At 40.5% G+C, this 26746-nt stretch overlaps 1 protein-coding gene across 2 annotated transcripts in view; it reads right to left on the reverse strand.

Annotated features, from left to right (window-relative positions):
• Pka-C3 (Protein kinase, cAMP-dependent, catalytic subunit 3) overlaps positions 1-26352 on the reverse strand; it is a 54844-nt gene extending 28492 nt beyond the window's left edge. Inside the window, exons 1-3 of one of the 2 annotated variants that reach the window (XM_022832695.2) lie at positions 25790-26348; positions 19377-19583; positions 12782-12987 (exon numbers count right to left, since the gene is read on the reverse strand). In XM_022832695.2, coding sequence (XP_022688430.1) covers positions 12782-12987; positions 19377-19477 — 307 coding nt within the window. In that variant the 5' untranslated portion in view covers positions 19478-19583; positions 25790-26348. Of the gene's footprint in view, positions 1-12781; positions 12988-19376; positions 19584-25789 lie in introns of both variants that reach the window. The other variant, XM_022832696.1, reaches the window with a different exon arrangement.
• Positions 26353-26746: the final 394 nt, after the last annotated feature.

Below are 26746 nucleotides of genomic sequence, written 5' to 3' on the forward strand. Positions count from 1 at the left end.
ATTTACTAATGTATTGTAAAATGGAAATTTATATCAATCGGACAACTTTACGTACTCAACAACCGACACAATTGCTCATTGGCCTACTTCACTCTGTCATTATTGTTCCTACTTCGCATTCATCTTTATCACAACGGACAAGTCAAAGATCGTGGAAACCATTTGCCTAAATTGGGGCAAACAAATTTCGTCGAGGCTAGTAGGACACATGACTTCAAGACAGTAAGGATCGTATTCCTATAAGAGCTATGAGAGATTATCCACTAGGTTCAATATATCGATCGAACTGAATCGTTATTGATATTATACTCGCACAGATTTCTCTGTGCAAGTATTACCGGAGGCAACTGCGGGTACCCCTCGATTTCCATTCGGGATCCTTACTAGTACTATTACAGCTTGTGTCACTAGCAGTTTAGTTATCGGGTTACGTACAGGCCGTGCACCGATCGTGCAAGATCGGCGGACGAAGAACGTCAAAAACGCCTTTCAACAGCAATTCGACTTCTTAAAATCAAGTTGCCTAGACTTAACAAGTCAGCTGACAATACAAGTACCACATACACATATTTCATATTCAGGTTGGAACTCGTCATCTCGCTTCGGCTATATTGAATCAACGCTTTGCTCGAAGAGCGAGCCATTCTACCTGTAACAGCCGTTGCGGCAAGAATCGAGCGGGAGTACTTTTGCAATATAATCCGTAACGTTGCCTTAGCAGTAGTACGTCCGACTATCAATGATTAGCCACTTTCAAGGCCATCTGAGTGGCTTCAGGTAGGTAAGGTACAAGGCCTGCCTGAAACACCAGTTTCAAAAAACCAAGTGAACTAAGCGTATATCAATAGATCTGTGTTTGTACCAACTTTCAAAACACACGGTTAATGACAGGTTTAGAAACGACGAAGTAAACGGTCAGACCAAAAGCAGCGTTCGCCCAATATACGTCCTCAAAGTGGCTCTATCTTTCGGAATAGGTACTCGTGATTAGCCACCAGATAATGCGTATACAAGGCGTATCGAAGAAACCCCAAAAGCACCGCTACACATACTAGGTGGTCATTGTGACGGCCGCAAAGCTTCTTCGGCTTGCTTTTAAGCAATCCGCGACAGAGATGTTCTTGACCTTACAGGTGACGGCCGCTCGAACGAGATAACGCAAGAACGTACTAGCCTACAGAAGGACAGTATACAATACCGTCTGTCTATTTATCTGTCTGTCATACATGTTGGCGCTATTCCCTAAATAGGGACTTGGTCTTCCTTCTAGTTTGTTGCATATCAACGACAACCTCATTCGACTAATCTATCCATCCGGACAATGGATTGTTTGCAGCATGACAAGCTGTCGATTGAGTGTAGTAAGAGTAATGGAAGTTTATTCTACCAAGCTTTGGACTGCTATTTGATGGTACCCTTGAAGCCTGTCTTTGGCCTTGGCCAATCGAAGGATATGGCGTGGGCCATGTCATAGCGTTGAAGCCGTCGCCTTAGTTAGTAGCGACGACGACAGAGAGACAGTGGTCTGTTCGTACGGAGAAATCAGAGGTAAACAGTGCAATAACAAAAAGAGCGAGCGACTGATAGAGAGCAATCTCTCAATCGATTAATTCAAACCCGCTGTTACAAGCTCTACTCGCGACATGCCTGCCTATCCACTCATCGAGATGCTTCAAATATTGATACAAAGTCAAATATACGCACGCGGGGCAGCTGGTTCAATAGCCATCTCTCCATATAATTATCTCTATTAAGGCAAGTTTTAACATACAGCTTTCATGAGTCAAGTCGCCAATGTTGATGTTACATTACAAAGCGGCCACTTCGTCGCATTAAGCTCAGAATTAAACGTCAAATATTCTGTATAATTAGTGTTTTGAAATACTCTGTGAGTACATTTAGTATGTTTATTTCAAGATAAAATCGGATAACCGTAGTGCTGGCTTAAGAGACGCTGGCTTTTTTCCAATATTTGCCCTCTTTAAGTGGCTTTTATTGCAGGCGTTTTTGACCTATCAACTATGAGACGGCTACAGTGCGCTGTCTTTTGATGGGGGCTTCGTAAAAAAACATATTCTACTAGTAAAATGGTAGCCGAATAATAACAGCCGAAAATGCGTTTCTAACGGCTTTTGAGCGCTTCTTCGAACGTGGTAAGTGTCATGAAGGTAAAGCTGTTCCGACTGAGCATTTTCGTTGAAAAATGTTTATGAAAAATATGTTCTGAGAAAAATACCAAGTTGTCAAAAACATTTTTTACACAAAGTTCCAATTTGTTGACGCCAATTTTTTACACCAATTGACGGATTTCGATGAGCTAAGTAAAAATACAACCCAAAATCCCATATTTATTTCAACGTGAAAATGGCTAGATAGCTAGTTTTTTTGTTTGCGCAATACTGAAGTAAAATTTTTTTTACATCAAACTTCTATATAAGGTTATTTGTACTAATCGAAAGTTCTTCATGAACTGAACTTAAATATAATACATGAAAATGACGTTTGAAAAGTGGAAATTTCTATAAAATAAGTTGGGTTTTATTGACACCAATCGATAGATTTTGACGAACCCTATATGCATGTATTCATAACTAGAACTTGATACTCTTAAGTTGCGTTAAGTTTGCGAAAACTCTATCAATCCAATTGTGTTGCTCATATAACAGTGCTATAAAAAAAAGTGTTGCCAATGGCGGTTTAAGCGAGTTTTTGACAATATACATTGATTTTTGTGAAAAAAATCTACAGAAAAAAAAAACACAAAATACCAAGGACGACGTAAAAGTTCGTTAAAGAAGGTTCGACAAGAGAGATTCTGAAGTTTTGATAATATCCCGAAATCGATACGCTGATCATCTGGATTTACTAACAAACAAATAACAGCAGAAGTGGGTCTGTACACATGCAAATGTAAATGGATGAGTGTCACAAAAACAACGATGTGGAATCAGAGACAATGACTAAAGCCAGATTTGGGTGAATTCAGATGAAAAATCACAATCAGCCTCAGCTTATAAATTAACCGCGTAATTTAAACATAACCTACATGCAAGAATAATGCTATGCAGTGCTACTGATGCTTATAAAAAAGAAAGAGGAAAACATGATGATATAAATCGAGGATTAGCCAGAACAAATATACAGGCCCAGTGTATAATCTTTAAACAATTGAACTATTGATTATAGTTCATGCGGCCTCCGCAAACGGATTGTTATGTAGTCCTGCTTTTGATCTAAGAAGTATGTTAAGGACAAAGAGACTGTGAAAATCTATTAACCAATGTGTTTAGTTCGTTTCTCAGTGTTTCGTCTGCAGTGATTACGTTAGAATGGTAGGAACATATTTTTAGGCCACTCGAATTTTTTAAAGTGATTTACCCCCTACTAAGGTTATTTTTTCAACTTTTAGTGGCATTCTTTCACCGATCGGAGCTTAGATAGATTCCTTTACGAAGAAAGGGAGCCCTTGTTGAAACGATTTATTTTTAACTTATCTTCAAACTTCTGCCTCTTCCCTCGAGAACCTTGCACCATGTTATATGAATCTGATAGAGCAGAGCCAAAGTCGAGTCTTAAGGATTTTTCCACCTGTGCTGTGTCCAGACCACATAAGTTCTGAGACGTAGCAAGATTACAGCGATCGGTACTTTGTCTGTCTTCTCCATCAAATCCTTAATCCAGTGGGACAACTCGAGTTGGTTTGTGATCTTCATTCAGGGTTTCACTGCGTTTAGGAAGCCTATAGTGAAGCAGCTTTTTCGAACCCTAGCAAATCTTGCCAAGTGTTCTTGGCCGACGGTTTGAGATACAACTATTCCTTAACTGAAGTTTGTCGTAACACATCTGCCCTGTATAAGTTCTGTAAAGAAATTTGGTACTTCTTTTTGCCTGTGTTTATGTGGTTGGCAATGGCTCTGCCCCGGATTTCCCTATGACTCCCTTCAGATATTCTGTAAAGAATAGGACAGCGGCTTACACCTTATAGAGAGTTCCTAAGGTCTTCGCAGAATAAAAAGGCCACTAGTGTATAGCCATTCTTCTTTGTGCTATTCCGGGGCGTAGTTCATAGTACAAATTAAAATCTCCAAATCTGAACCGATGAGACCGATTTCGGTACCAGATACTGCTTATTTTTCTTGCCCTTATACACCATGCTCCTTGTTCCAGTTGCACCACTTCCGAGTGGTAAGTAGTAAAGAATGAAACGCCAAATATGCTGTTTGTTGGTCTTGTATTTCGTGCTCGTCGAAACGCTGGATCAAAAGCGAAACGTGGGACTACAAACTCACAATAAAGGGCTACAAAATGTAAACCCTGCATTAAATTCGAAAGAATCCAAAGGAAGAGAACGTCAAATTTAAAGCGAACCAGCAAATCAAATACGCAACAAACCAGATTTAAAAGCTCTTTAAATTTTTCCTTGACCGATTTGAAATGTTTACATGCATTTTAAGAGTCTGCCTGCCATAATGAGGGCAGAGCAAGTGGTTGCAAGGGATGTAGAGATGACTTAACTAGACAAGCGTACAAATTCATATAAAAAATAAACCAACAGATTAATGCGGAAATAATGGGGCAAATTTCTTTTGAATTTTTCAGGTATTAGAAATAGTCTTTCAAGGACCGTGGGTGTTCGTTTATATAATGTTCCCACATGGTAAATGTTGCGCAGAACGAGATACGATACTAATAAGATATCTAATTTAATTGGTGGCTATTTATTAAGGTTAGGATAAATATCTATGCTATATTTGTTTGTTTACAGTCTTTCCAGAGTCATCTAAACAAGCACAATAAAATTTACACTAACAATTATAGGACAAAATGGCCATTATAAGCCGTAGACAGATAGACCCATTTTACCTCGAAATAAGCACTTACGATTCGAAGCTTCTTCTCAAAAGCGTATTCATTTCGCGCTTTTTTTTTTTTTATGATAATTCCAATGGCAACGTCTACAGCGAAAACGCCTGGTCCGTATGACGAACACAGTCCAGCAAGGTAAACCAACTAAAAAGTTTACTAAAAATAGCATCATCTCACATATTGTTAACGTGTTCATACCTGAATACGAGATTATCACATTAAGCATAGTCTTCTTAAATGTCCTGTAATTCTAGGAAATGCCACACAATCAACATGACGTCTTTCCACTAATGTAGAACATATCCATGTTGGGTCATTCGATGAAAATACTCCTCGTTTATTCAACGTGACTTGCCTAAATTACCAGACCCAATCTTACAACTTATATATATAATAATTAATTCCTAAAAAAAATTGCGATAACTTCGCTACAAGATAAAGCAGCCTTGCACTTCAGAGCTGTATATATTGAAGCTGATCTCGTGGTTCAGAGTATCGGTTCAAGTGAAATGTCCCAGCGGTACTGCTCAACCACAGACAACTGTTAATAGACGACAAACAACTTTGAGACATCGTGTTCTTCACCTAAGTGCCTTCGACTAGAGCTTCAAATGAATTTACTTGTTCCATATTACTCCGCTGATATATATTAGAGAGTGAATAATTTATGGTAGTGTACAATAGTAAACAAACCTAAAACCTACTATATGACTTTCTCGCGTTCGGTTTAAAGTTTCACTGCATTTCTCAAGTTATCAACGAACATTATTGTGAAAATACAATATGTATGTTCTGATGTAAGACTAAGCGTGCGTTCCGTCTTTATTAAAACGAAGTGTTTGCCTGACGTTCAGAGCATGTGAGGTAATCTAATTTCGAGTCTAGGCATAGACTCAATTCGTTTCGTACCGGAAGTTAGCTATCTGAAGCAATGCTTAAAGGCCTGAAATATTGAGACGTCTTGCTAAGTTACAATGGTTCAAAATCTTTAGCACCCTCGAACTCTAAACTAAGCATGTCAGAGCCAATAACTTCCAGTTTATGACTATAACGATTAGACAAATATTTGTATCTAATGATGCGTAAATGCGAAAGGACATAGGTCCGTACACAACTTGATGGAGGACAACGTTATTAGGTATCGTCTAGGGTTTTGGGGAAATCGACGCTTTTATCATTTTTGCTTATATCTGGCACTGTTTGCCTGGACGCGTTTCTACTCAAAGATTTTACGGCAAGATAAAACCAGTAAAATTTAACAATCTTTTGCTAAACCTGAATTTAAACTGAGTTATTATAGGTTTTTGCTTTTGATTATGCTAATTACATGCCTTGCTGTCTCAAGTGAATACCTGATGATTTGCAGAGTTCTGCTTGAATCAACCTACAGGTCTAGAAATTTTAAGGTTAATTAACTCCAAAACTTTCCGCGATCAATAAAACTAGCTTCGGAATGTAGCTAACATAGGTCGTAGGCCTTCCGTGACTCTCAGGTTCAATAGCTATAACGTTTCCATATTATATTTCGATCGTCATCATTAGACGGCATTTAAATGCTTCCGGTGCTGCTGATTTTCAGTATCTTTGGTACACCCCGTAAATACGTAGGTCAACGACTGTGTGATTAAAATGTTAGCCTGAGAATAGAATTCTATCTATCAGTAATCAAATGGTGCTGCTACGTGTTGTTCATGATTGTCTCGGCTTGTCAAGATACATTAGCTGGTAAATACCGTCGAGTAATGAATAGGTTTCCCTACATATACGGAATTAAGTGATTGCGTCTGAGTATAAATCCGGCGAGACGAAAAAACCATTCCACCTGTGATTTGTGTGGATTAAGGCTGAATTGCGCCCTTAACAAGGAAAGTAACGTTTTGGCAGCCGACAGATGTGGCCTAGAATCAGCTTCGTTAGTACGGATCATCGGTAGCTATAGGCTGTGATGCAAAGGTGAGATCTCCCACTCACCTTCGGTATATAGTTAGCAGTAATAGTCAATGATGCATAAATGAATGTGTCACTTATCAAAAAGTCCATAAATTCAACTTTAACTTTAGAAAAATATCCTGTCTGCTCGCGTCCTACGAACATTGGAACGAACGCCTTTTGAACATTTTCAAGTGTTTTTTCAAAAGTGTAGTATTTTTTGTAAATGTTGCATATGTGATCCAGTCATTATTGTAGCATGTTAGTTTTGATCCACGCATAAACTTTATAATTAAATTCGATTCTATAAATTTCAAAACAGATGTACGAATGTGTCAACCTAGAGACTCAGCTTCAGTATAATCACCCATACTTTCAACAAGCTATCGGAAAGCGAGCTTGAGAGAACTCCACACGTACAAGATCATTCGTAGTAAACTTGGCAGCAAGAGCGGCATTATCTGTGCGTGCTCTGCAACTGCTTTAAGTCTTTTAACGTTCGTGTGTCGCACTAATGGCAATCTTGAGTTGCGTCGAAGCTAGCCACATGTCCGCCCTTGGCAAGGAACGGTGGACTAGTCACGTCTAGACGTCTCGGCGCCGTAATCTAGTGTACCCGGGAATAATGACAGAGGTGTTGAGAGCCTGCGCAGGAGCCTCGTTGCATGGCAAGCTTCGAGAGGCCGCCAGAATTACGTACTCTCTCGGACGCGCCGGAGGGGCTTGATAGATAATCTGGAGCTGATGCCCGAGTGGGGAAGCACATGAAGGGGTGAAGACGATGAAAACGGCCATTCGTTTATTGTTACTAATCTCGCTTACTTCTCATTCAGTTACGAACCAATGGTAGGGCCACGTTAACGTTATTATACATATCATTATATCGACTCCAAAAGCGGCAGCGATTGTTAGCATACAGTCCGATCCGGCCAGACGTGGCAATCCCACAAAGGACCTAGTTCGAACAATTGATCAGGCGACATTTTGGCAGATTATAGTGCTGCGAGCTCCTACAGTCTCCGGGTTTACTTGATGCCAGCACGTACGTAGCCATGGGCCACTCTAAGCATATTAGTTCACCATGTCAATTATATGTAACTTTGGGTTGTAACTCGAATTGCCGGATAAGTACTAACTAACTCAACGTATCGCGAGCGTTTGAACTTCTATTTCCAACCTCTCCTCAGACAATAGAGACTCTCATCCCCACACGAAAAAAAATTCATAGCGTTTAATCAAAGTTAGGTGTGCGGGTTCTGAACAATTTTAGGGATATATATAGATAACGGACTAACAAATAATGGTGGTAATAAAGTAAAGTTTGAATACATACATTACTACATAAGCGTATTATAGCAAACGTAATTCGTGTTCACGGTATGTAGAGCCCTAAATAGCATTAGCTCGCTTTTTACAAGGGAACAAATAATATGAAATGTTTCGCGTCGACCTATGGCCAGTAAAAAATTTGCATTGAAACCTAACCGCCTTTGGTACCTGAAAAGTAACGGTCAATGTGAACTCTCAACGAACTAAAAAAAATTTTGCCCCCGCTCTTTAGACGCCAAACGGTCATCGCTCTGCGTAGTCGTGATAGCAAAGGCTTTATCGATTGCATTTATTCTTTGTAAATGTTTAAGATACACATAAAAAATAAGCCCAATTTGGGGACATCGATGCCTCTATAAAACACCATACAAACAACGCCTGTGGCATATATATATATAAAGAGAGAGGGAGAGAGATCAGCGATTCCTCCTCCCACAAAACTCCACCTTTCGTAGAGCTGTTGTGATATGCCGTGTGGTTAATTAGCGAGACAATGATAATAAAAAAGATCTAAAAAGAGCTCTAAACATCGTTAAGCATTAAGTGTTTATGTACATCCATGTACCCGTCTCTGGCCACTTTACACGAGTGCGTTTATTTCTAGGGAAAAATGGTTTATTTTTCTCTAGATTCTAAGATTATCTGTTTAGTGTTGCTGACCGTATCTCTGGAATCGTCTTTAATCCCAGCTGAAATTAGTCAAAAGGAATCTGTTAGTCGGCCTTGAATTTCCGATGTTGTTGCCTATTGTACCGATCGATACCACCCATAAAATATCTTTCGGGGGATATTTAATTTTGCGATCTGTACATCACTTGGTCCAAATACAGTCATCGGTCTTAGATCATAGATACGCCAGGGCCACGTTTATAGTTAAGTATCGAGGAAGGTTGTTGTGAGACCTTCAAGGGCCAGGTTTCTTTGTTGGCGATGGCGGTCCCGCTAATCTTCGCCGTCACTACAAGGCAAGGGCTTTTGCTCAGTTCATTCATCTTCGAGTCTGGAAGTGTCTAACAAATGTTCACGCTCTGGCGATAGAAGAGCTAACAATTTTTTGCCGGTATTTCATTTATGACTAGAAGAAACATGTTCCCTTTAGCATGGGATGAAACGTTGTGTGCTTGTCTGGAAAACTAATTGAAATCTACTATTCGTCTCACGACCGTTGACGCTGCCAAACATACACGCTAGCCAGCCACCCTTTCCAATCAAAGACGTTCCACAAGGTCGCTGGCAATCCGGTTTCGGGCAGGAACGCCATTTCCGTTATAACGAAGTTTTTACTAAGGCCACATAGGAAGAATACTGAAGGCCTAATCAGTAGTACGAAATGATAACTCAAGTAGTCAAATTTCAACAAGTTGAAAGCCTTCAATTATTCGAGCTAGTTAACTGATGTGTCCAATGATGACGTATAACGTGTAGTAAATTCATATGCTACATGGGAAATAGAACGTGACGGTTGCACACATAAACAAATAATAATATTAGACTGGGGCGATACTTAATAACAAAGAATAGCTCTACCAAAGGAAATTCAGACGCGCAGCTGCTGATGATCCAACGGTACACTTAACTTTACTAGCTGCGATAGCTTCAGTAAATATAACTAGTAACGTTTTATTATTGTTTAATGGAAAAGAAGGGTTGACACTTAACAATGGCTATGCTGATACATGGACTGATGCACTGTGTTAACACCCGTAGTCCGGTTTTACAGAAACGTTCATTTTAATATTAACTCATAAAATCGATAAGGTTTGGATAGGCTACCTAACTTTTCTTTTACCTAGCTTTTGACAAATTTGACCTAGCTCGTCGGATCTCTTAGAGAGCGAGAGAGAGAAAAACACACGACAGAGGAAGAGCCACTGACGCGGCTCTGACGTGCCCTCGGAAAGACAATATGGTATAACCGACCGACCCTTTATATCCGCGACAAATCTTAAGGCTGCTTCCCTAGTCAGCTTCCCAGCGTAAAAATTCTTTAACAGGTTTCAGTGCCACAAATATCCTCTCTGTATATTCGAACGGATACTATACACTTTTTTTTCGTAAATCGCAACGCTGTGGTTAAAGAAATTAGGAAAATAAATCATCATTCTTGCCGACGAACGCCGAAAAGATATTGTGGGCCTCAGCAGACTTCTTGAACTAACTAACACCAGCAGCTGGTCCATGTTTAGACAAATATTTAAGGTAACCATTCACGAACAGTTAGATGTAGCAAACAAATGTAATTCTGTAGTCGAGTTAGCGCTTTGTGAGGTTCGCGCGTCGTTTCCTTCAAGTCTGCTTCCCTGAACTCCCCTAACACGAATCTGAGTTTAACAGATAAGCTCGAATCAGGTGCCGAATTAAACTCAAGCGAAATCATCTAAACAATAGCTAAACCTAAAACTCGGTATCCTACCAAAAGAAAGCAACAGAGACGTGGATGGCCACAGTACCTTGTCTGACTAATATAGGATCACTCATAAACAAATATTGTATACATATGTTTAAGCCTGCACGAAGAGCTTTCGTTTGCCTATTTTCGAATCTAACAGGCAAGCTAAGTGTCGCTGGTCTTAATCCTTCGAATACCCACAAAATGAATATTAATAAAATAAAACATCTTCGAATTAGCAGCACTATACAGCTAGGGACGGCAGATTTCGATTGGAATAGGGCACGTGCTACACGTGCTTCCACGTAAGTCCTACGGAAGGTGTTTGTGGCGTTAAATAATATTAACGAGAGAAATTGATATTGTATAAATCTTTAGATGTCTGACTTTACGAATATATGCCGAATATATATATATATATATATATATATGCCCTCACCTATTCAGATCGTGCGCTCTTCCTCTTACCAGCAAAACAATGAATTGTTTTAAATTGACCTTTGAACACGGCTTCTACCGGACAAGTCAGTACAGTGACCTTAATGTTATTATATGTTGACGCTTTCTTATTAATGAAAACGCTTTCTAAATATACTGCTCCGCCTTTTTGTACATTGTCTCTCAAACCCATGATTCTCTATGCTGCTGTGTCCTAAGACAAAACTTCATCTACGTACGTAAGTCAAGCGTTAATAGTGAGCAATACAACGAGCGGTGATCTGGACCATTTTTTTGGACCCCTGCAATCTCACATGATCTACCGAGGTCGGCTAGTACATAAATTTACGTAGTCAGAACATACTGACAAAAATCAATTGAATAACAACGCCTATTCGTGTATCGCATCGTTCTGTAGTCCTGTTTATGTCTCATTGTTAAATGGGGCAAAAAAAATAGGTGACGGCAGTGCAGATTCATAAATCCATCAGCGGAAAACTTTAGTCCGAAAGCGGTCTTAATGGACGGAGGAAGCGAAGAGGATGACGCTCAGGACGCGCGTTGTCCGCAAAGATCTTTCAACTTTGATTCCAGTGACCAAGAATCATGAAGCGTAACAACTTGAACTATTTTTATTTCCATTGCGAACAGGTTTGAGTCTCATTGTGAATAAGTATCACTTTGTACCCATAAACCATAGTGAAGCTGGCTGTTATCGTAGCTGATCTTAGCAGAAAGAAAAAGAATAGGATGCAAAGTAAAATACGTACCGGGAACTACTGCTACAACCTCTGGAGGATAGAACCTTTATTTTATGGTATGCCACACACGAAATATTTTTAACCTAAGTAATATTGTTAGGTCGCGCAAACTGTTTGGAAAAGAGCCATTGAAGCCCGAAATCCTAGCCTTAAAATCGGCAGTTGATATGCGCATGAAGATTAACTATGGTAGTTTCCAAAACGATAAGTCTTTTTCCGGCTGCCATCGAGAAAAATTTGTCCTAGGTTGCATAGATGGCTATAATACGTTTTTCTTTAAAGTGTGTTACGGGATTGTCTGGGATCTATATGCAACGTGTGAAGAACAGCTACTTTAGCAGGACAAATCGTCCATTAATTAGTGCATGATTCCTGCAATAATTTTTCACGCAGTTGACGTTTTAGGCAGACGGTAGACTGTAATCGAATGTAGGTACTAACCATATGCATATATATACTTGTTGAGCACGTTCTGAATGAGAAATCCATGCTAGTTTTTAAGTAAGGTCTATAATACCGTGCAAGTTCGGCCCGAAATTTCATAGGTGCCCGTATACTGTGCTGAGAGGGCGAAGCATTGTGGAGAAAATTGGAGCTGGCATTCGCTAATTGATTTACATATGAATGCTAGTATATTTTGTTCTAATGACGGTGTCTTGGTAGCATATCCTCCTAGTAAACTTCTAGGCGGATGAAGGGGTCCAGGTACGAAAGTAGGCGCATTGGCGTTTAGCCGCCTCAAGCCATGCTTAACGGCGATACTGGATGTAGAACTCGAAATATTTAGTTAATACCACATTTTGACAAAAACATTTTTTTATAAAATGTCACAATAATCTAGCTTTTCTTAGGCTACCTTTCTAACCGTTATTTAGTGGAAACGCACTGCCAATGTGCAGCAGACTAATAACATCGTAGTAGATAAGGATAGCTGACATGTTTTTTACGTTTCAGTTCCTGGCGATTGAAGCCAGGCGTTATTGGTTCGAATCCCGCCAACGACGTATGCTACAAGACAGGTACAATTATATAAGAAAAATATCTTATTATTTATCCTTTGGAAGCTCACCGATGGTTTTGATGACATTGAGATCGCTGAATCTAAAACTGTAACTAACACCGTCGTTTAGCGGCGGTATCTGCATCTGATTTCCATCCTGACCGATGGGGCTGGTGCTGTTTTGGCATACGGCTAATGTGAAAGTAACGTCCTGGCTACCTCCTCGAGCCCCGTCGTTGTCACCCGACGATGAGGACGACGAGCTGCAGCTGCAACTGAGCAGATAATTGAAGAACAATTTTAAAAAACCCTCGCAGATGATGTTTTACAACGTGGCAATTGAGTTACGATGTTTAGTTTGTGTACGAGTAACAGGCAGTATTTACAATCGATCTTCTGAGTTGCTTGATACTTTGAGTCTTAACGAGACTAAGGCGTTCCGTGTCAGTCACTCGAAAACAACAGCTTTTTCGAGAAAAACTCACATGAAACTGTTTGAGCATCTGCTTCAGCTGGCTAAGCAGAAAAACACAAAAATATGTGACATAATTAGGAAACTAATCCATCATCTGTGCGTTTATCGATGGATGGATGTATGCATGTAGAATGCGTCCGGGTATGCCGGGTTCACTGGATTAAATAAGAAAATGCGAACTTAAAGGTGCAAACGAAATCACGCGAGGTGAATGTGTCGCACGTAGATAACAACGGAGAAATTGTAGTCTAGCAGAATAAACGATACAATCCTTTATTCTTCAGCAACGATAACGGCAAGCCATCAGCTATTAATTACACACAGATGCCTGTAATAGGCGTAAGGAGCAAACAACTCACAACAGTACTTCATTCGACCTATGCAGGGCAGATGCGACCTCATGCGGCGTTGAGCGTGGGGAACTGAATTCCACCCTTCAGCCCATTGGCTATTCGCAAGAAATTTTGTTATCAATCGTGTTTCTGTCTTATCGGGAAAAAAAAATCTATTATTTCCGCTAAAGAAAAATGCCTCCATATCGAGAAAGATGATGCACAAACATGACCTGTCTAAGTATACAAAGTGTATGTCATTCTCCAATGACAGAAGATTTTTGCAAGATTTTGTCTAGTTTCGACTCCGTCGAGGATGGCTGGTGGACCACAGAGGACGACTGGGGCCTGGATGTATACTGACACTGATTGAAACATAAGAAATCTTGAATAATTAGCGGCTTGTCTGAAACGGTAGACATAGAAAAATGAAGGGTTAACCAACTAATTATGTAGTATAGTTTGAAGCGACCTGATTTACGTTTGGGTATTCCACATGTGAGCGCCTTCTTTACCGACATTTACAAGCGACTTTTTCCAAGGTCGCTTGTAAATGTCGGTAAAATTGCCAGCTTTGATCCCGTACGTATCGCCATGGAGGTGCCATTTATTCCCGACAATTATTTCGTTCTGTTATACGAAGAGATAGGTACGGATGAACTAAAATCCATTCATCGACGATGCGATCATCTCTATCCTATCCTGAATAGCGAGATGTTTGTCTACCTGGCTTGCAAATAGCCGAAAAAACATTATAATAGATCCTCGTTGGAGTTAGGCTCTCATCATACGCTTAAATACTATTCGTCTCGTGTCGTCGTAGAGACCTGATGTATTCCACTGCAATCAAGGCGTTCGTTAGCTGAGCTCTGTCCAATAGTAAATGAGTAATTGTGCCCAGTTCTATTAAATTCGACGAAATACAAATACGAATACAATAAAATTAGCCGAGTATATTATAATAAGTGATGTACCCAAGAAAGGGTCCTAGTAACTGGAAGTTTTTCATGGCTTGTTTGGTATTTCATTAGTCGACCTCAGATGCTTAAGGACCATCGCATCAGTCCTATAAATTTTATGGCATTGAACACCGCCAGAACAAATGTAGCGTCTTTGTCAAACTGTTCAATATGGTAAGATTTTTTAGCGCAATATAGAAAAACCCGTATTACACGGTATGGGCCGCTGTGGTATAGAGAAACCCTACTGGTCGGTATTTGAAGCTCAGTATATGTTAATATTTCAAAACGATCATGATTAGTATAACTCCAGATAATGCTCGTTTGCAGGTTTCATGTCCCAGTTTCCCCTTTGTACTACGTTATCAGTGGGATTTTAAAAAACATTTTATAATAAGCCAATTCTTAGAAGCGCTTTGTGTCGCTCGAATTAGGTTTACAGGCGTTATAGCTAAATTTTCTCTCAGCGTAATGTTACATATTATACAATAGAAATACAAAATTTAGCACTAGACAAAGCTGTCGATATAAATTTAAAAAAATATATATATATTATTTAGCATTTATCAACGAATTTCCAAGCACAGAAACGCACTATTCGATATATACCGAACGAAGCTCAAACTGGAGATTATCTGGTTTCAAGTGAACAGCGTTATACCGCCTATTGTTCCATATTCGTCCACGCTATGCCGAGGCCAAAATGTCTACTCGAAAGACATTGTTGATGTAGATTTCGGCTGGAAACACGATGGTTGTTAGCTTCATTTAAATTATTTCTATGGAAACATGAAAATATCTCGTGCTATCACTGTATACGTCTAATGTGCCTAAAGGTAGAGATACAGATAGAAGGTTCGATTTTTTGGAAACGGGACGGTGTCCTACGCGATATCCACAGACCAGACTTCTAGCTGGTTCTATCTACCAGAAGTTCGCTTCATAAGGACATGCTATGCTCTATTGTTATTTTTTGGAATTACTTTTTCCACATAAATTTCACCAGGATACTACTTTAGCGTATGCTCTTATATTTTGGAAAACTTCTATTTATAATAGCACGAAACGTAGAGTTCACTCTATAAGTAGCTCTCCTATTTTTTGTCAAAAATTCACTGAACAAATTGAAATTAGGTTACCCTGTGACCGCCCTTCTCTTGCATTTCTAGACCGAATTAGTATACTGCCTCGCATGTTAAGCTAGTTGAGCGATACCCAGCGTGTTCCGAAGGCAGGCGATACTATTTATGTAATTAGAAATCTATTTTTGCTTCTGTTGCGTTTCTCCGTGGGATAGGGGCCCTGTCAGAGTGATGAAGAGCCTATATCACCATCGAATTTGCTGGAACGAAATGTTTTTGCTGAAAAGACCTATTGTACGTTCTACTCACGACGCACTATACAGCGCGGTAATATCCACGATAGCAGCATCACTGTATATCGGTTCTAGATATCCGGTGGCTTCTCATCACCTAGTTTATGAACGCCACCTACAACGAGTTCGCTGTCGTGTACGTATACAGTTAGGGTTGGTTTTAGGTGGGCGTACAATAGAGCTCTGCGTTAGGTTCAGTGGCTTGCCTACCTACGCATACGCCGCCCGCTTTTAGCGAATTTTGCTTATCTTGAATAGGTCAACCGGCAATGTTGAGAACACCATTGCCTAGGTTTTTCGGGCGTACCACATAGAATGAAAAACCAAGATAAGAAGCGTGACAGCTTTATGAAGGTGGCGTTCTAAAATCAAAAGTAACAATAACATTTGCAAGGCTTCTTCGGAGGCCTTTTTAGGGCGAGAGGTTTAGGAACAAGTACAGGGCCGAATGAAAAAAACTACAACGAATTCAATCAGTTAGCTTTGAAGATCTGGACGACTTGAATGTAAGGCTTGCAACTGAGCCCCCTATGCTTCGAGTTTTACATCCGGTATCGCTGTTAAGCATTCCGTCAGACAGATCTTCCATGCTGGATAACTGCCACTGTCCTGAGCAATGGGACAACAGAAACGAGCTTCAGACGGCTAGCGCTTTAATCTACGGGTATGCAAATCAACAGACTCGTGCTAATGCAGCTAAAACCGACGCAGATGAGACCCTACTGAACAACAAACGCGTTAACGGACAAACAGCCCATTAGATACTTGAAGACTCCTTGGTGATGCTTATCCTTGCGCTGGATGCTGGGGTTATGCTGAGTCCACAAATGCCATAAGTGATGCGCATGGTTGCAGTGTTATACATTTTCGAGGAGTTCCCCTAGGGGCAAGAACAAAGTTTTTTCCCTCGCCATCTTGTGGCCACTTAATGGATTTCCTAGGTAAATTTCGCTGGAAAACCAATTACCGGGCTTTCCAGTGAACTTCTTATGAGTACCTGGTTCTTGACTGCTTTTGATCTTTTTTGCACAGCGTCGTACCGGGGCCATTTGCATGAAGACAGCTGCCCAGTCGAACTCTCCTAACCCAAAGTGCGCAGCTCGTTCAGAATGACAACTATAACGTGCAAAATCAAAAAGGTTTCGGTTATCGAGGCTTCGTAAGGTAACCTTTGGAAAATTGTGAGAATTCTTTCAAAGCATAAGATATACTCAAAGAATGTAGTATCTTATTTTCGGACCGGACAATATAAAATATCTAATTCTCTGAACCCTCAAATCGCGCTTTCGAACAGCACCGACGCTTGACGTAACGTGCCCTTTCAAAGCACGTAACCTTTAGAGAGAACAAGCGACTAAGGCAAGCATAACTTGAATCCTACTTTATCGTTGCCCAGATTAGCATTTCCGATGTCCATATCTTGTTTTGAGACAGTGACCGCTTCGCTTCGTTTGCAAGCCTCCTTCGCTTACAAAATCGGTCAGCTAGACTTTAGGTTAGAGAAAACTTCGAGCACAATGCAAACGTATTGGGATTATGTGGATAGCATCACCTGTAACAATTGTTTGTTATCGATTTGCTTACTAGCATCGGAATATTGCTGATAAAAAAAAAAACACTTTTTTAGCCATATTTTTCATTTCCTTGCTTCACGATCTGCTCGCCCACACTGATTTCTTCGCTGACTAATATCACAGCTAGAAAAGGGCTGAGCTAATCGAGCTAGTCAGTCTCTTTGCAGCTCGTTGTAAAGTCTTTTGAAATCAACTGACTGTGTCAAAGCGCGCAGTTAACCATCTTTGGTTTCACTCAATATACATCCGTGGATATAGTTTCTCTCTTTGAACCAAACAAATCTGTTTTTCATAGGCCGAAAAGAACATCTTTGCTGGACGCATTTATTAATTGCTTTCGATCACAGCTATACTTAGGGGCCTAAACCAGTCATCAAAAAGAACCTGCCCTACTTTTTCAACAGTAGCAATGCTCAACGTTGTTTAGAGGCTCATGAAATTTTTGACTGAATACGAGGTAACTTGGTTGTTGAAAACCTCAAACAGAAAGGATCCAAAAAGGTTCTCGGTAGCCAAACGAGTTCTTAATTTTCAACCCGCAACAACATCGGACCATAACTGATATTCGTTAATATTCTAAACACAAGGCTAAAGACAATTTTATGATCTTGTTTTTTTCGAAAGAGTTGGTTTTGTTCCGGTACCAGTTATCACAAACGTGTCTTCATTCTGATGTAGTGCGCTGTAGATACTGGCGCGTCACAATATAGAATGAGTGAGTTTTATGCTTAATATTGATATACTGAACTGATGGGTGGCTGAATATAAATCATGCCGGCCTTACAAACTTACGCAAAGGAACTAGTGAAATAAGCAGGAAGCGCATGCTGACAGGCGCCATCGGAAACAGTCGAGATAAAGGAATCAATGGATATACACAATCGAAATATGGCTTTTCCTTTAAACTAGCATGCCGAAATCAAACAAACCTCAGACCGAAGAACCGTACGTTCTTAGATACGCATGTGGTAAATACGCCGGTAAAACAGACACATTGATTTGCCTCTATAACTGTTATTTCAGTTGGTTCGAAATGGACATGTCATAGAGTATACCTTGGTCCTAATCTGTTGCTATTTCCAGGAATAGTAGGTGACGAGGAACATTCAGGCGAGTTCTAACGGAAATCGTTAGAAGGGTGAAACGCAGGAATATATGGTAAAAATATATATGTATAGTGTGCAAGATAAACAGTCTCTTACAAATCCAAATGTAGCATCTGTTGCTAATCCGTCATCTGACTGGGAAACCCGTTGCTAACGGGAAGCCACTATTAGGATTTTAGAGCAAGAATCGAGAAATGCTATGCAAAGTTAGCCTTTAAATTTTTGGTGTGTTCTCTTATAGATACGCTTCAACGATCCCACAATTGGGTATGATAGATAGCTAGCTTCAACACTTTTTTTTTTTAATTTCAACAACAACTCGTAGGGCGCAACTATGTCTAGGGATCAGAACGCAGTATCAGTAAAGGATAGGTGAGTATAGAACGAATATTAAGCTCAAATAGTGTGCTGACTGTGCCCGTGGTAGAAATAAGATCGATACTCTGTTTTTTACACGTAATTTATAAACGTGTCCAGCCAAACCAAAAATACAACAAAAACGAAGCTAAGCTTCTTGCAACTGTGTCACCACGATCACCTGTGTATCCTATGCGTAATCGGTAGAACGTGTGTAATGAAACTTCTTCTTTTATGCGATAACACCTATGAAAGCCGAAATTTCTTACCGTTCCAAAGAACGTGTTGATATAAAATAATACCATTCTGCAAAACAGGCCAGTCTACTCTCTCAGGCCATCAACAAACAAGAACATCTCTGTTGGTGTTGATTTCGACACGATACACATGTATAGTGTAATTATCTATCCATCAATTCTTGTGCAGGTTCAGGTTTATATTTGGACCTTGGGACACCTTTTATACTTTTGCGTAATCGATTCATACCTGGGACTGTTGGAATAAGCAGTTCGACGTGCCATCATCTCCCTCTTTTCGGCAGGGAAGTGGCAGTTCTTGGCGGTGGGTACAGCTCTGCAGCACGCCATAGCAGTGTTCTCTGACGGCTGCAGGGGCTGTGTAAGAAGCCTCCTTCCTACGCGACAATCCTGTGTTCTTGTTCAGTCAGTTAGACAAAGTCAACGTCAAGTCCATCTGCGAAATTAGGGAACAGCGGAGCACGTATGTATTATTTATTAGAAATCATTAAAATGTGTTCTGCCGTAATATACACCAGCCGGGTATATACCTTTATTCGAACTTAAGCTCAGATGGGCTTTTTATCTTAGTTTTATTAACAGTATGACCGATTATTATTATTATGGAAATCAACGAAATGTCAAAAAGAGAAAGCAGCGCCTTTGTTAAACCTGGCTACTTTGCTTTTACAAAATAACTCAATATTATTCAATAGATAAACAAATGTATCATACAAGAAACTGAAGGACGGCACTACCGCAGAGCCTATATTAAAATATTGAAATGTATGTGATGCGGGCGAAGCTTTGTATTCCATCGATTTTTTGAATGAAACTGGTAACGATTTGCCCTGCTGTTGTCAGGCCGTAGACGATGCACGAGAAGAGCTTCATACCAACACGTACCTACCCTTGTTTGACCAAAATTAGCCTTGTTTAGACATTAAACTCTAAAACGTGAGTAAGTACCGAGTGTAAAAATCATACAATCAGCATTATCAAGCTTTCAAAAACGGGGCCAGCATTTTGTGTAGATTGACGCGAAGGTATCCTAACAGTAACGTGCAAGTAGTGTTTTGTAATATGACTATGGGCAAACGCAGTAAGATATTTGATTTGGTGCAATTTAAACTTACAAAGAGATCCTCAAAAATAGCCAGTAGTATTTTTCAGTGAGTAGGTAGAGGTGAATGAATTGCATGATTGAGCTAATCTAAAAATATATATAAATCTAGAAAAAAACTTGATCGTTGTCTTTAAATGGGTTGTCTGTGTTCCTATAACAATTCGACTCGGGCTATATACTAGTGTGACAATGAGAAGCTGAGTCTGAGAGACAGTGTCTCACGTTGTTCCAAAGCTAAACAAACGAGCCCGCTGTTATTACGTCTTTGCTAAGCAGATGTATATCGTTAAGGAGAAAGCCTATCTGTATCATCAGGAATTTGCCTGGTCGATCGATTGCCGACGAGAACGCTCATTAGCAAAATGTCAAAGGCAACCGCAGCGTTTGTTACAGAAACTGAGTTTTATCACAAAAGCAATCATTCGGCTGATAGTAAAAGCATATTGTAAGTGATGCAGATCTATGAAAATCTTGTTAGCGTTATTATTTGTAGCTTCTTAAGGGTGATACTTTATCATTTCGATGTACCTACTTGTTTTGCACCCGACGATACAATGCTCCGTTCCTAGCCTAATTAAGGTTTACGAAATAGAAATAACTGACGAAAGCAGAGCACATTTGCATTCTCTAGTTTAAGAAGTGTAAAAACATATTCCGTGTGCTTGCTCGTGGTCTGGTGATTACAGTGATTTGGAGGAATAGAGGTCGTGTGTGCTTCTCCGTCAGGGAAGACGACGTCTGCTTAAGTAGAACCTTTTACGGTTATAATAGCGAGATTTACCGAAACGCAAATATCATATTTCGAAATGTCCTGCACTCGTTTATATCCACATAAGCTATACAGAACGTGCCTGCACAGCTTATTCGTCTGAAGCGTGCACCTTTCGAAGTAGGGGGTATAGCTGTTTGTGTTTGTAATAGAATACGTCTGTTTTTTCTACTAACTTCTGACCGCTATATTCACTTCTGCCAGGCCGAATCGGTTCCTGCTGTTAGAAGTTGCACGTTCGAAAAAAAGTTCGCAGTCTTCAAACCAGCATACGCAAGATATTTTACTGCAAATCGCAAGAAACGTCAACGAGACACTTTTCTAACGAGTCGAAGAGCGGTACATAGATGACGTCTATTTACGTACAATCATTAAGAGCTATTGGATCCCCGGTTAAGGGTAAGGCTCGAAACATTACTACTTTGAAAGCAAACTGGCAATTTGGTTACTTAGTATGCAGCATACATATGCAACTACCGTACCACTACTAACTACCGTACCGATCGTATGGTTTGCGCTTTGCCATTAACTATCGTAGGTTTCTCTTAAACGAGACCCTAATGCCTATGATGTGATTCTGGGCCTGGGCGGACAAGTATGGGTGGATCTTATCGTACGTTTGCTACCCGCGCATCGAAATATGCGTAACCGGCTTTTCTGTTGTAAACCCATTCACTGTTAGTACTGCTTCGTCGTAAGACCTGCGCGGGAGATGAACAGAATCAGAAACAAGATTCCCAAATACGAACTAACTGTTTTACGTCATTTGACATTACGCTTTGCAATGAAGTGGCGCGCGGTGGTTCTATGAACGAAGTCGTGCTTTTCTGAACGTGCGTCATCTCAATTCTACACAAATTTTCTCGGATCAACAGGTCCCGGTTCGTATAATGACATTACTTTCAAATCACTTTACATTGGGTGTTAATGACGCCAATACCGATGCCTTTAGCCCTGTCATTAACCGGATTCTGGTCGAAGTAGTCGATTTAGGGAAAGTAATAAAGTTCGCAACATCGGTAAAGGAAGCATCATTTCATAAATTGGCCGGTCGATAAAACTGTTTATGGTAACAGTGACTCGCGTTCAAGGAAGCCTTCGTTCATGCCTGATCGACACATCAAAATACACCGTCAGGAAGACCACCGTCAGGAAACTGAATTGGGACCAAGACCGTCTCGGGCCCCACGAAATATGTAAACAAGTTCGCTGTCTTCCATACATAGCAGACGGGAATCTATCGGGATTAAACGCCAAGTTGCGATATATCTTGTAGCTGTCGACATTTTCTCTATTATGTGACTTCAAGTCACGACTAGAACCGGATACGAGTAAGTAGAGCCGCATAACGCGTACAATTGTTCTTGCTTAATGGTAACATTGTTGACAATTTGAGTTGTTAATTCACCCGAAGACGCTGAGAAGCTAAGGTAACTGTTGCCCAGCCAAACTACTATTTCGTTAAACAAGGCGACAACGAAGAATGCGTGCATTTCAACTACGTTGCATTTACGTGCACAGATTGCCATAAGCCGCCTTGTATTTTCTAAAACTGGTCCTAAGTAGTAATAGAACAAACATGTGCCTAGCGTTCAGGTGCCGAATCTAACTTGGAACCTACGTAACTTGCACAAAAATCAAGCTTATTTATATATATATATATATATGAGACATACAGAGCAACGACGTACGTATGTAAGCCATTACCGATATAGATATTCAATTTGAATATCTGAACTACAGCGAAATTCTCCGAAATACCACTGGGTTTTCACTTAGTTCTTATTAGGAATTTGAGCACTAGCTGAAGATGAAGAATCTTTTTTATGCCTAAGTCATATAGCACGAAGACCTTTGACTTTTACCCTCTGTTTGCATTATTGAAGTAAGTCGGCGGCCATGAAGTTCCGCCGCGAAGACCGCTCTGCTGCTACTAACACGTTCGATATAGATAGCCCGACCTTGAAGTACGTGACCAGCTTTAAGTAGCAAGGTGCAATTGAAGTAGGTAGTACATTCAAAGCTTCAGAACTCACGAACATCTCGCTCACTATCATACTTGTATCTTCCATGACGTGGACAGTGTAACAATTCTAACTAGATAAATACCGTTGAATATTTGAGAAATCTTAACAATAAATCTATTAGCTATGGTGATATTTGCGCATGCGCTACTGCACTATTATTTTTCAAACAAATACAAAACATCTAAAACGGTAGTACAACACTCCAGTGTTGACGCCACATATCTTTTATCAAAAATCCACAGAACAGGTTGTGGTAATGTATATTTCGCTGTGTATCGCTATAGAATTAAATCTACGGGTCGCCAAAATTTGCTCGTCAACGACTGTTTTACAGAATTGCAAGGAAGCGTTATACAGCTAAAGGAGCTTTTATGCGGATCCTTAGTTCTATTTTAACCTCGCCTAGAAACTTTCGTTTGCCTGAATAAAGGACGGTATCAGCCAAACGTTCGCCCAGGCACATCTTGCATAACTTTATCTGTCTCATATCGACCTGACCAACGGTGCTGTGTAGTTTAGTAGTATACCTCACAAAATACTTTTCAAGTACTTCAATATTTTAGATCGTGAATTGTGCTCGTCACCGTTCCATACACATTGATTGGTCTTCGTATAGCCCTATAAGCGAAAATCGAAAAGAGTTAAATCACAGAGCGGAAGTGGTCACTGCATAAAATGACCACCGCACAGAGAAGTCAGCTAGCCTCAGGGCAGATTGATTGTTTCCCGAGCGGTGTGGCAAGTAGCCGCCTTTTATTGAGACCAAGTTTCGGTTTATAAGAAACATAAGACACTTGAGGAGCGTCAGCTTAGTTGATTTCCCATTTCGATAGTAAACTCTCATAAACGACTCACTCAGTTCCAAACTGTATGGTCGCATAATCACAAACCGTAAATCCTCGTGCTTTGCATAGCTTATGAGTACAGGATAGGGTATCTAAACTGAATTTTTATAAAAACGTAATTTGAAAATCGTTATTAGAACTGCATATACATAAAAAGACGCGGATAATTTAACTTCTGCCTGTTCAATGTAATTATCACCCATCGTGATTACAGCTTTAATTAAACCGCTCACAGGCCTTATTAAGAGTCCTGTTTTCATTTTTGCGAGTGCCCTTTTTGACAGTACGACTAAGCAGGTCGACCCTGTCATGCCAAAATCTATTGGGCCTTCGTTCAATAACGCTCTATACATCGTAATTCAACGGGTTCAAAGCTAGGCTCTCCGGCAAGAATAGGTGCTTATTCCAGAACACGCTCATGTTCGCAAACAGCCAATTGTGCACTAACCGAGGAATACTTCCCGGTACCATCTTGGTAAGAAACGTGTAGTCTACCTTCAGGTACTTCAGCTATTGCAACAGTTCGAACACATGCAGATAAACTTTTTTATTTATACATTTGTTTGATACATTATATAAAGACGCTGGTTAAGAGGATAAGCAACATTTCGATGAGAACCAATAGTGCTTCAAACGCCTGGAACGCGTATGGACGTGGGGTGTGACAGGACGCTCTGCTCGCAAAACGCACGACCTTACTGACATGCTCGAGACGCGGCTTCTATCGAAAATGCCAACGAACAATAGCTTTAGCCCTATATTTTCCAGATTCGGAACCTTATAGTATATACCAATATGTGAATATGGTTGCAGCAAAAAGTACCGATCGTTCACTTCTACAAGACCCGAATCAATTCGTGAGTAACCCAACTGCCTTTTTGCATAGCCATTTTCAAACATTCACCGCTTTTTAAGTTGATCGAGGACAAATCCACTAAGAAAAGCAACTAACTCTATATTATACGCACAATGACGGTAACGCGGCCGTATTCTTGACATTATTAAAACATGCCCATTAATGACTACGGAAGCCTGTGTGTACTCGACCCTCCGCAGTGCAGCACCAACTCACTGCTTTATGAACGGCTATCAAAACGACATTGGCCTGACGCACTCAACATCATTCAGCCTCTCGGTCAGCCATCAAAAGTTTCAACTTGAACGAATCTAACAAACCCGTCCGTCCGCTTACAATGGAATGGACATCAAAAGAAGAGTAGGTTCTTTCAGGCAAATAAAAAAAATACCTGTCCAGCTGGTGGATTTGATGCCGCTTGGCCATCATAGCTGACTGTACAATATATGGACTGCAGCGCCGTGTTCGAATATCTTTTGTAACAAACCAGACGGATTCATATGGAGCTGTGTATAAAGTTTCAGGTGTTGTTTATTAATCCACTGCGCTGTAGTTTTGTTCTTAAGCGTGGCTTCGTCATACCATAGCCTCATACGTTTATACATGTTGAATATCGTTTGATAGCACCCGCGGAGAACTGGCCCCATCCAACATAGATGCATTACTAAAACTTAACGTTACCGTTCAGCCGCTCGTATCGTTAGAACCAAACTTTTTGCCGCTATTACCGCTTCTATACTACAGACATACTTTCTCTTTATATATGTATATATTCTTCGTTTATTCATCATTTATATCCAGTTAGCAATAAATGCAATGGCGTTGACTCTAGTAGTATACGAAGCGCCGTTCTACCGCTAGTTACATTGTCTATCTACAAATGAGGCAGTAGCGCAGAGAGACGCGACGACGCTTCTGATAATAGCAGACTGAAGTAATATTGAAGCAAGGCAGTGACATTGTTGAAATTAAAATACAGTCAACTATTACACATATATCTACGAAGTGACAAATAAGGCTGAACTATTTTTCTGACTCACCTATGTGTCAAGGTTCCATCCACCACGGAAGCCACACGTATTTACATAGTCTATAATGTAAGGATTTCCAATCAAGAAGAACTTGACTCGACTTTCTCAGCGCTTGTTACAATGCTCACTAACGATGCAACACGGACACGAGTCCTTTTATGCTTCTTCAATGAAGAAATTTGGTACCTACTCTCGTTTACTTCGTAGCTTCACCTTTTTCCACTAGTTATTGTTTGCAGCATGACTTGTCTGGCACCACAATCGTTCGTTCAGCACGATCAGTAGTTCAATTATCTGATTTGCTACGTACGACAAAAAAAATTACTCTGGTTGTTATCAGGTCGGCTAGGGTAAACGTGCACGACGCACGCGATCTGTTTCCTTGGTTTATTACTGCTAGTACTGCTGCTACCGCCAATACTGCTGTAGATCGAATAAGCTAGTGGACTGCGGCTGTTCGAGCTGGAAGGCCGTGCTCATGTGGCCTGGGTAGACTACCACCGAGGTTTCTAATTCGTTCGCTAACTAACTGCTGCTTTGGTCCGTCGGTCGATCGGTCCGTCGGTTTCTGCCGGGCTCAGACCCTCTGCTGCTACTGCTGCTGCTCAAACTACACTCACCGGCCGAAGCGCATGTGAGAGAGGACGGCGGGTAGGTTTGCTGAGTGAGGGCCACTGAATCTACTAGTTTGTCTATAGCTAGGTAAAACGAAGAGCACAGGTTTGAGGCATTCAACCAGTTAACATACGAAAGCTGCTTGTAGGTCGAGAAAGCTCGGTCACCTGCTTAAGCAACAAGTCACCACGTGATTATACTGGGTGAAAATAAAAATGCCAGCAGAACTGAGTGACAGGATGAATAAGCAGGTGTTACGTGTGTATCGCTGCGGAAGACAACACACATGCGCGACAGGTAACGAAGAATAGGTTACTCCGTAGACTTCTTCCTCTAAGCGAAATCGAGTTG

This window comes from Varroa jacobsoni, unplaced genomic scaffold, assembly GCF_002532875.2.
Source record: "Varroa jacobsoni isolate VJ856 unplaced genomic scaffold, vjacob_1.0 scaffold_404, whole genome shotgun sequence".
In the NCBI taxonomy this organism is placed as follows: Eukaryota; Metazoa; Arthropoda; class Arachnida; order Mesostigmata; family Varroidae; genus Varroa; species Varroa jacobsoni.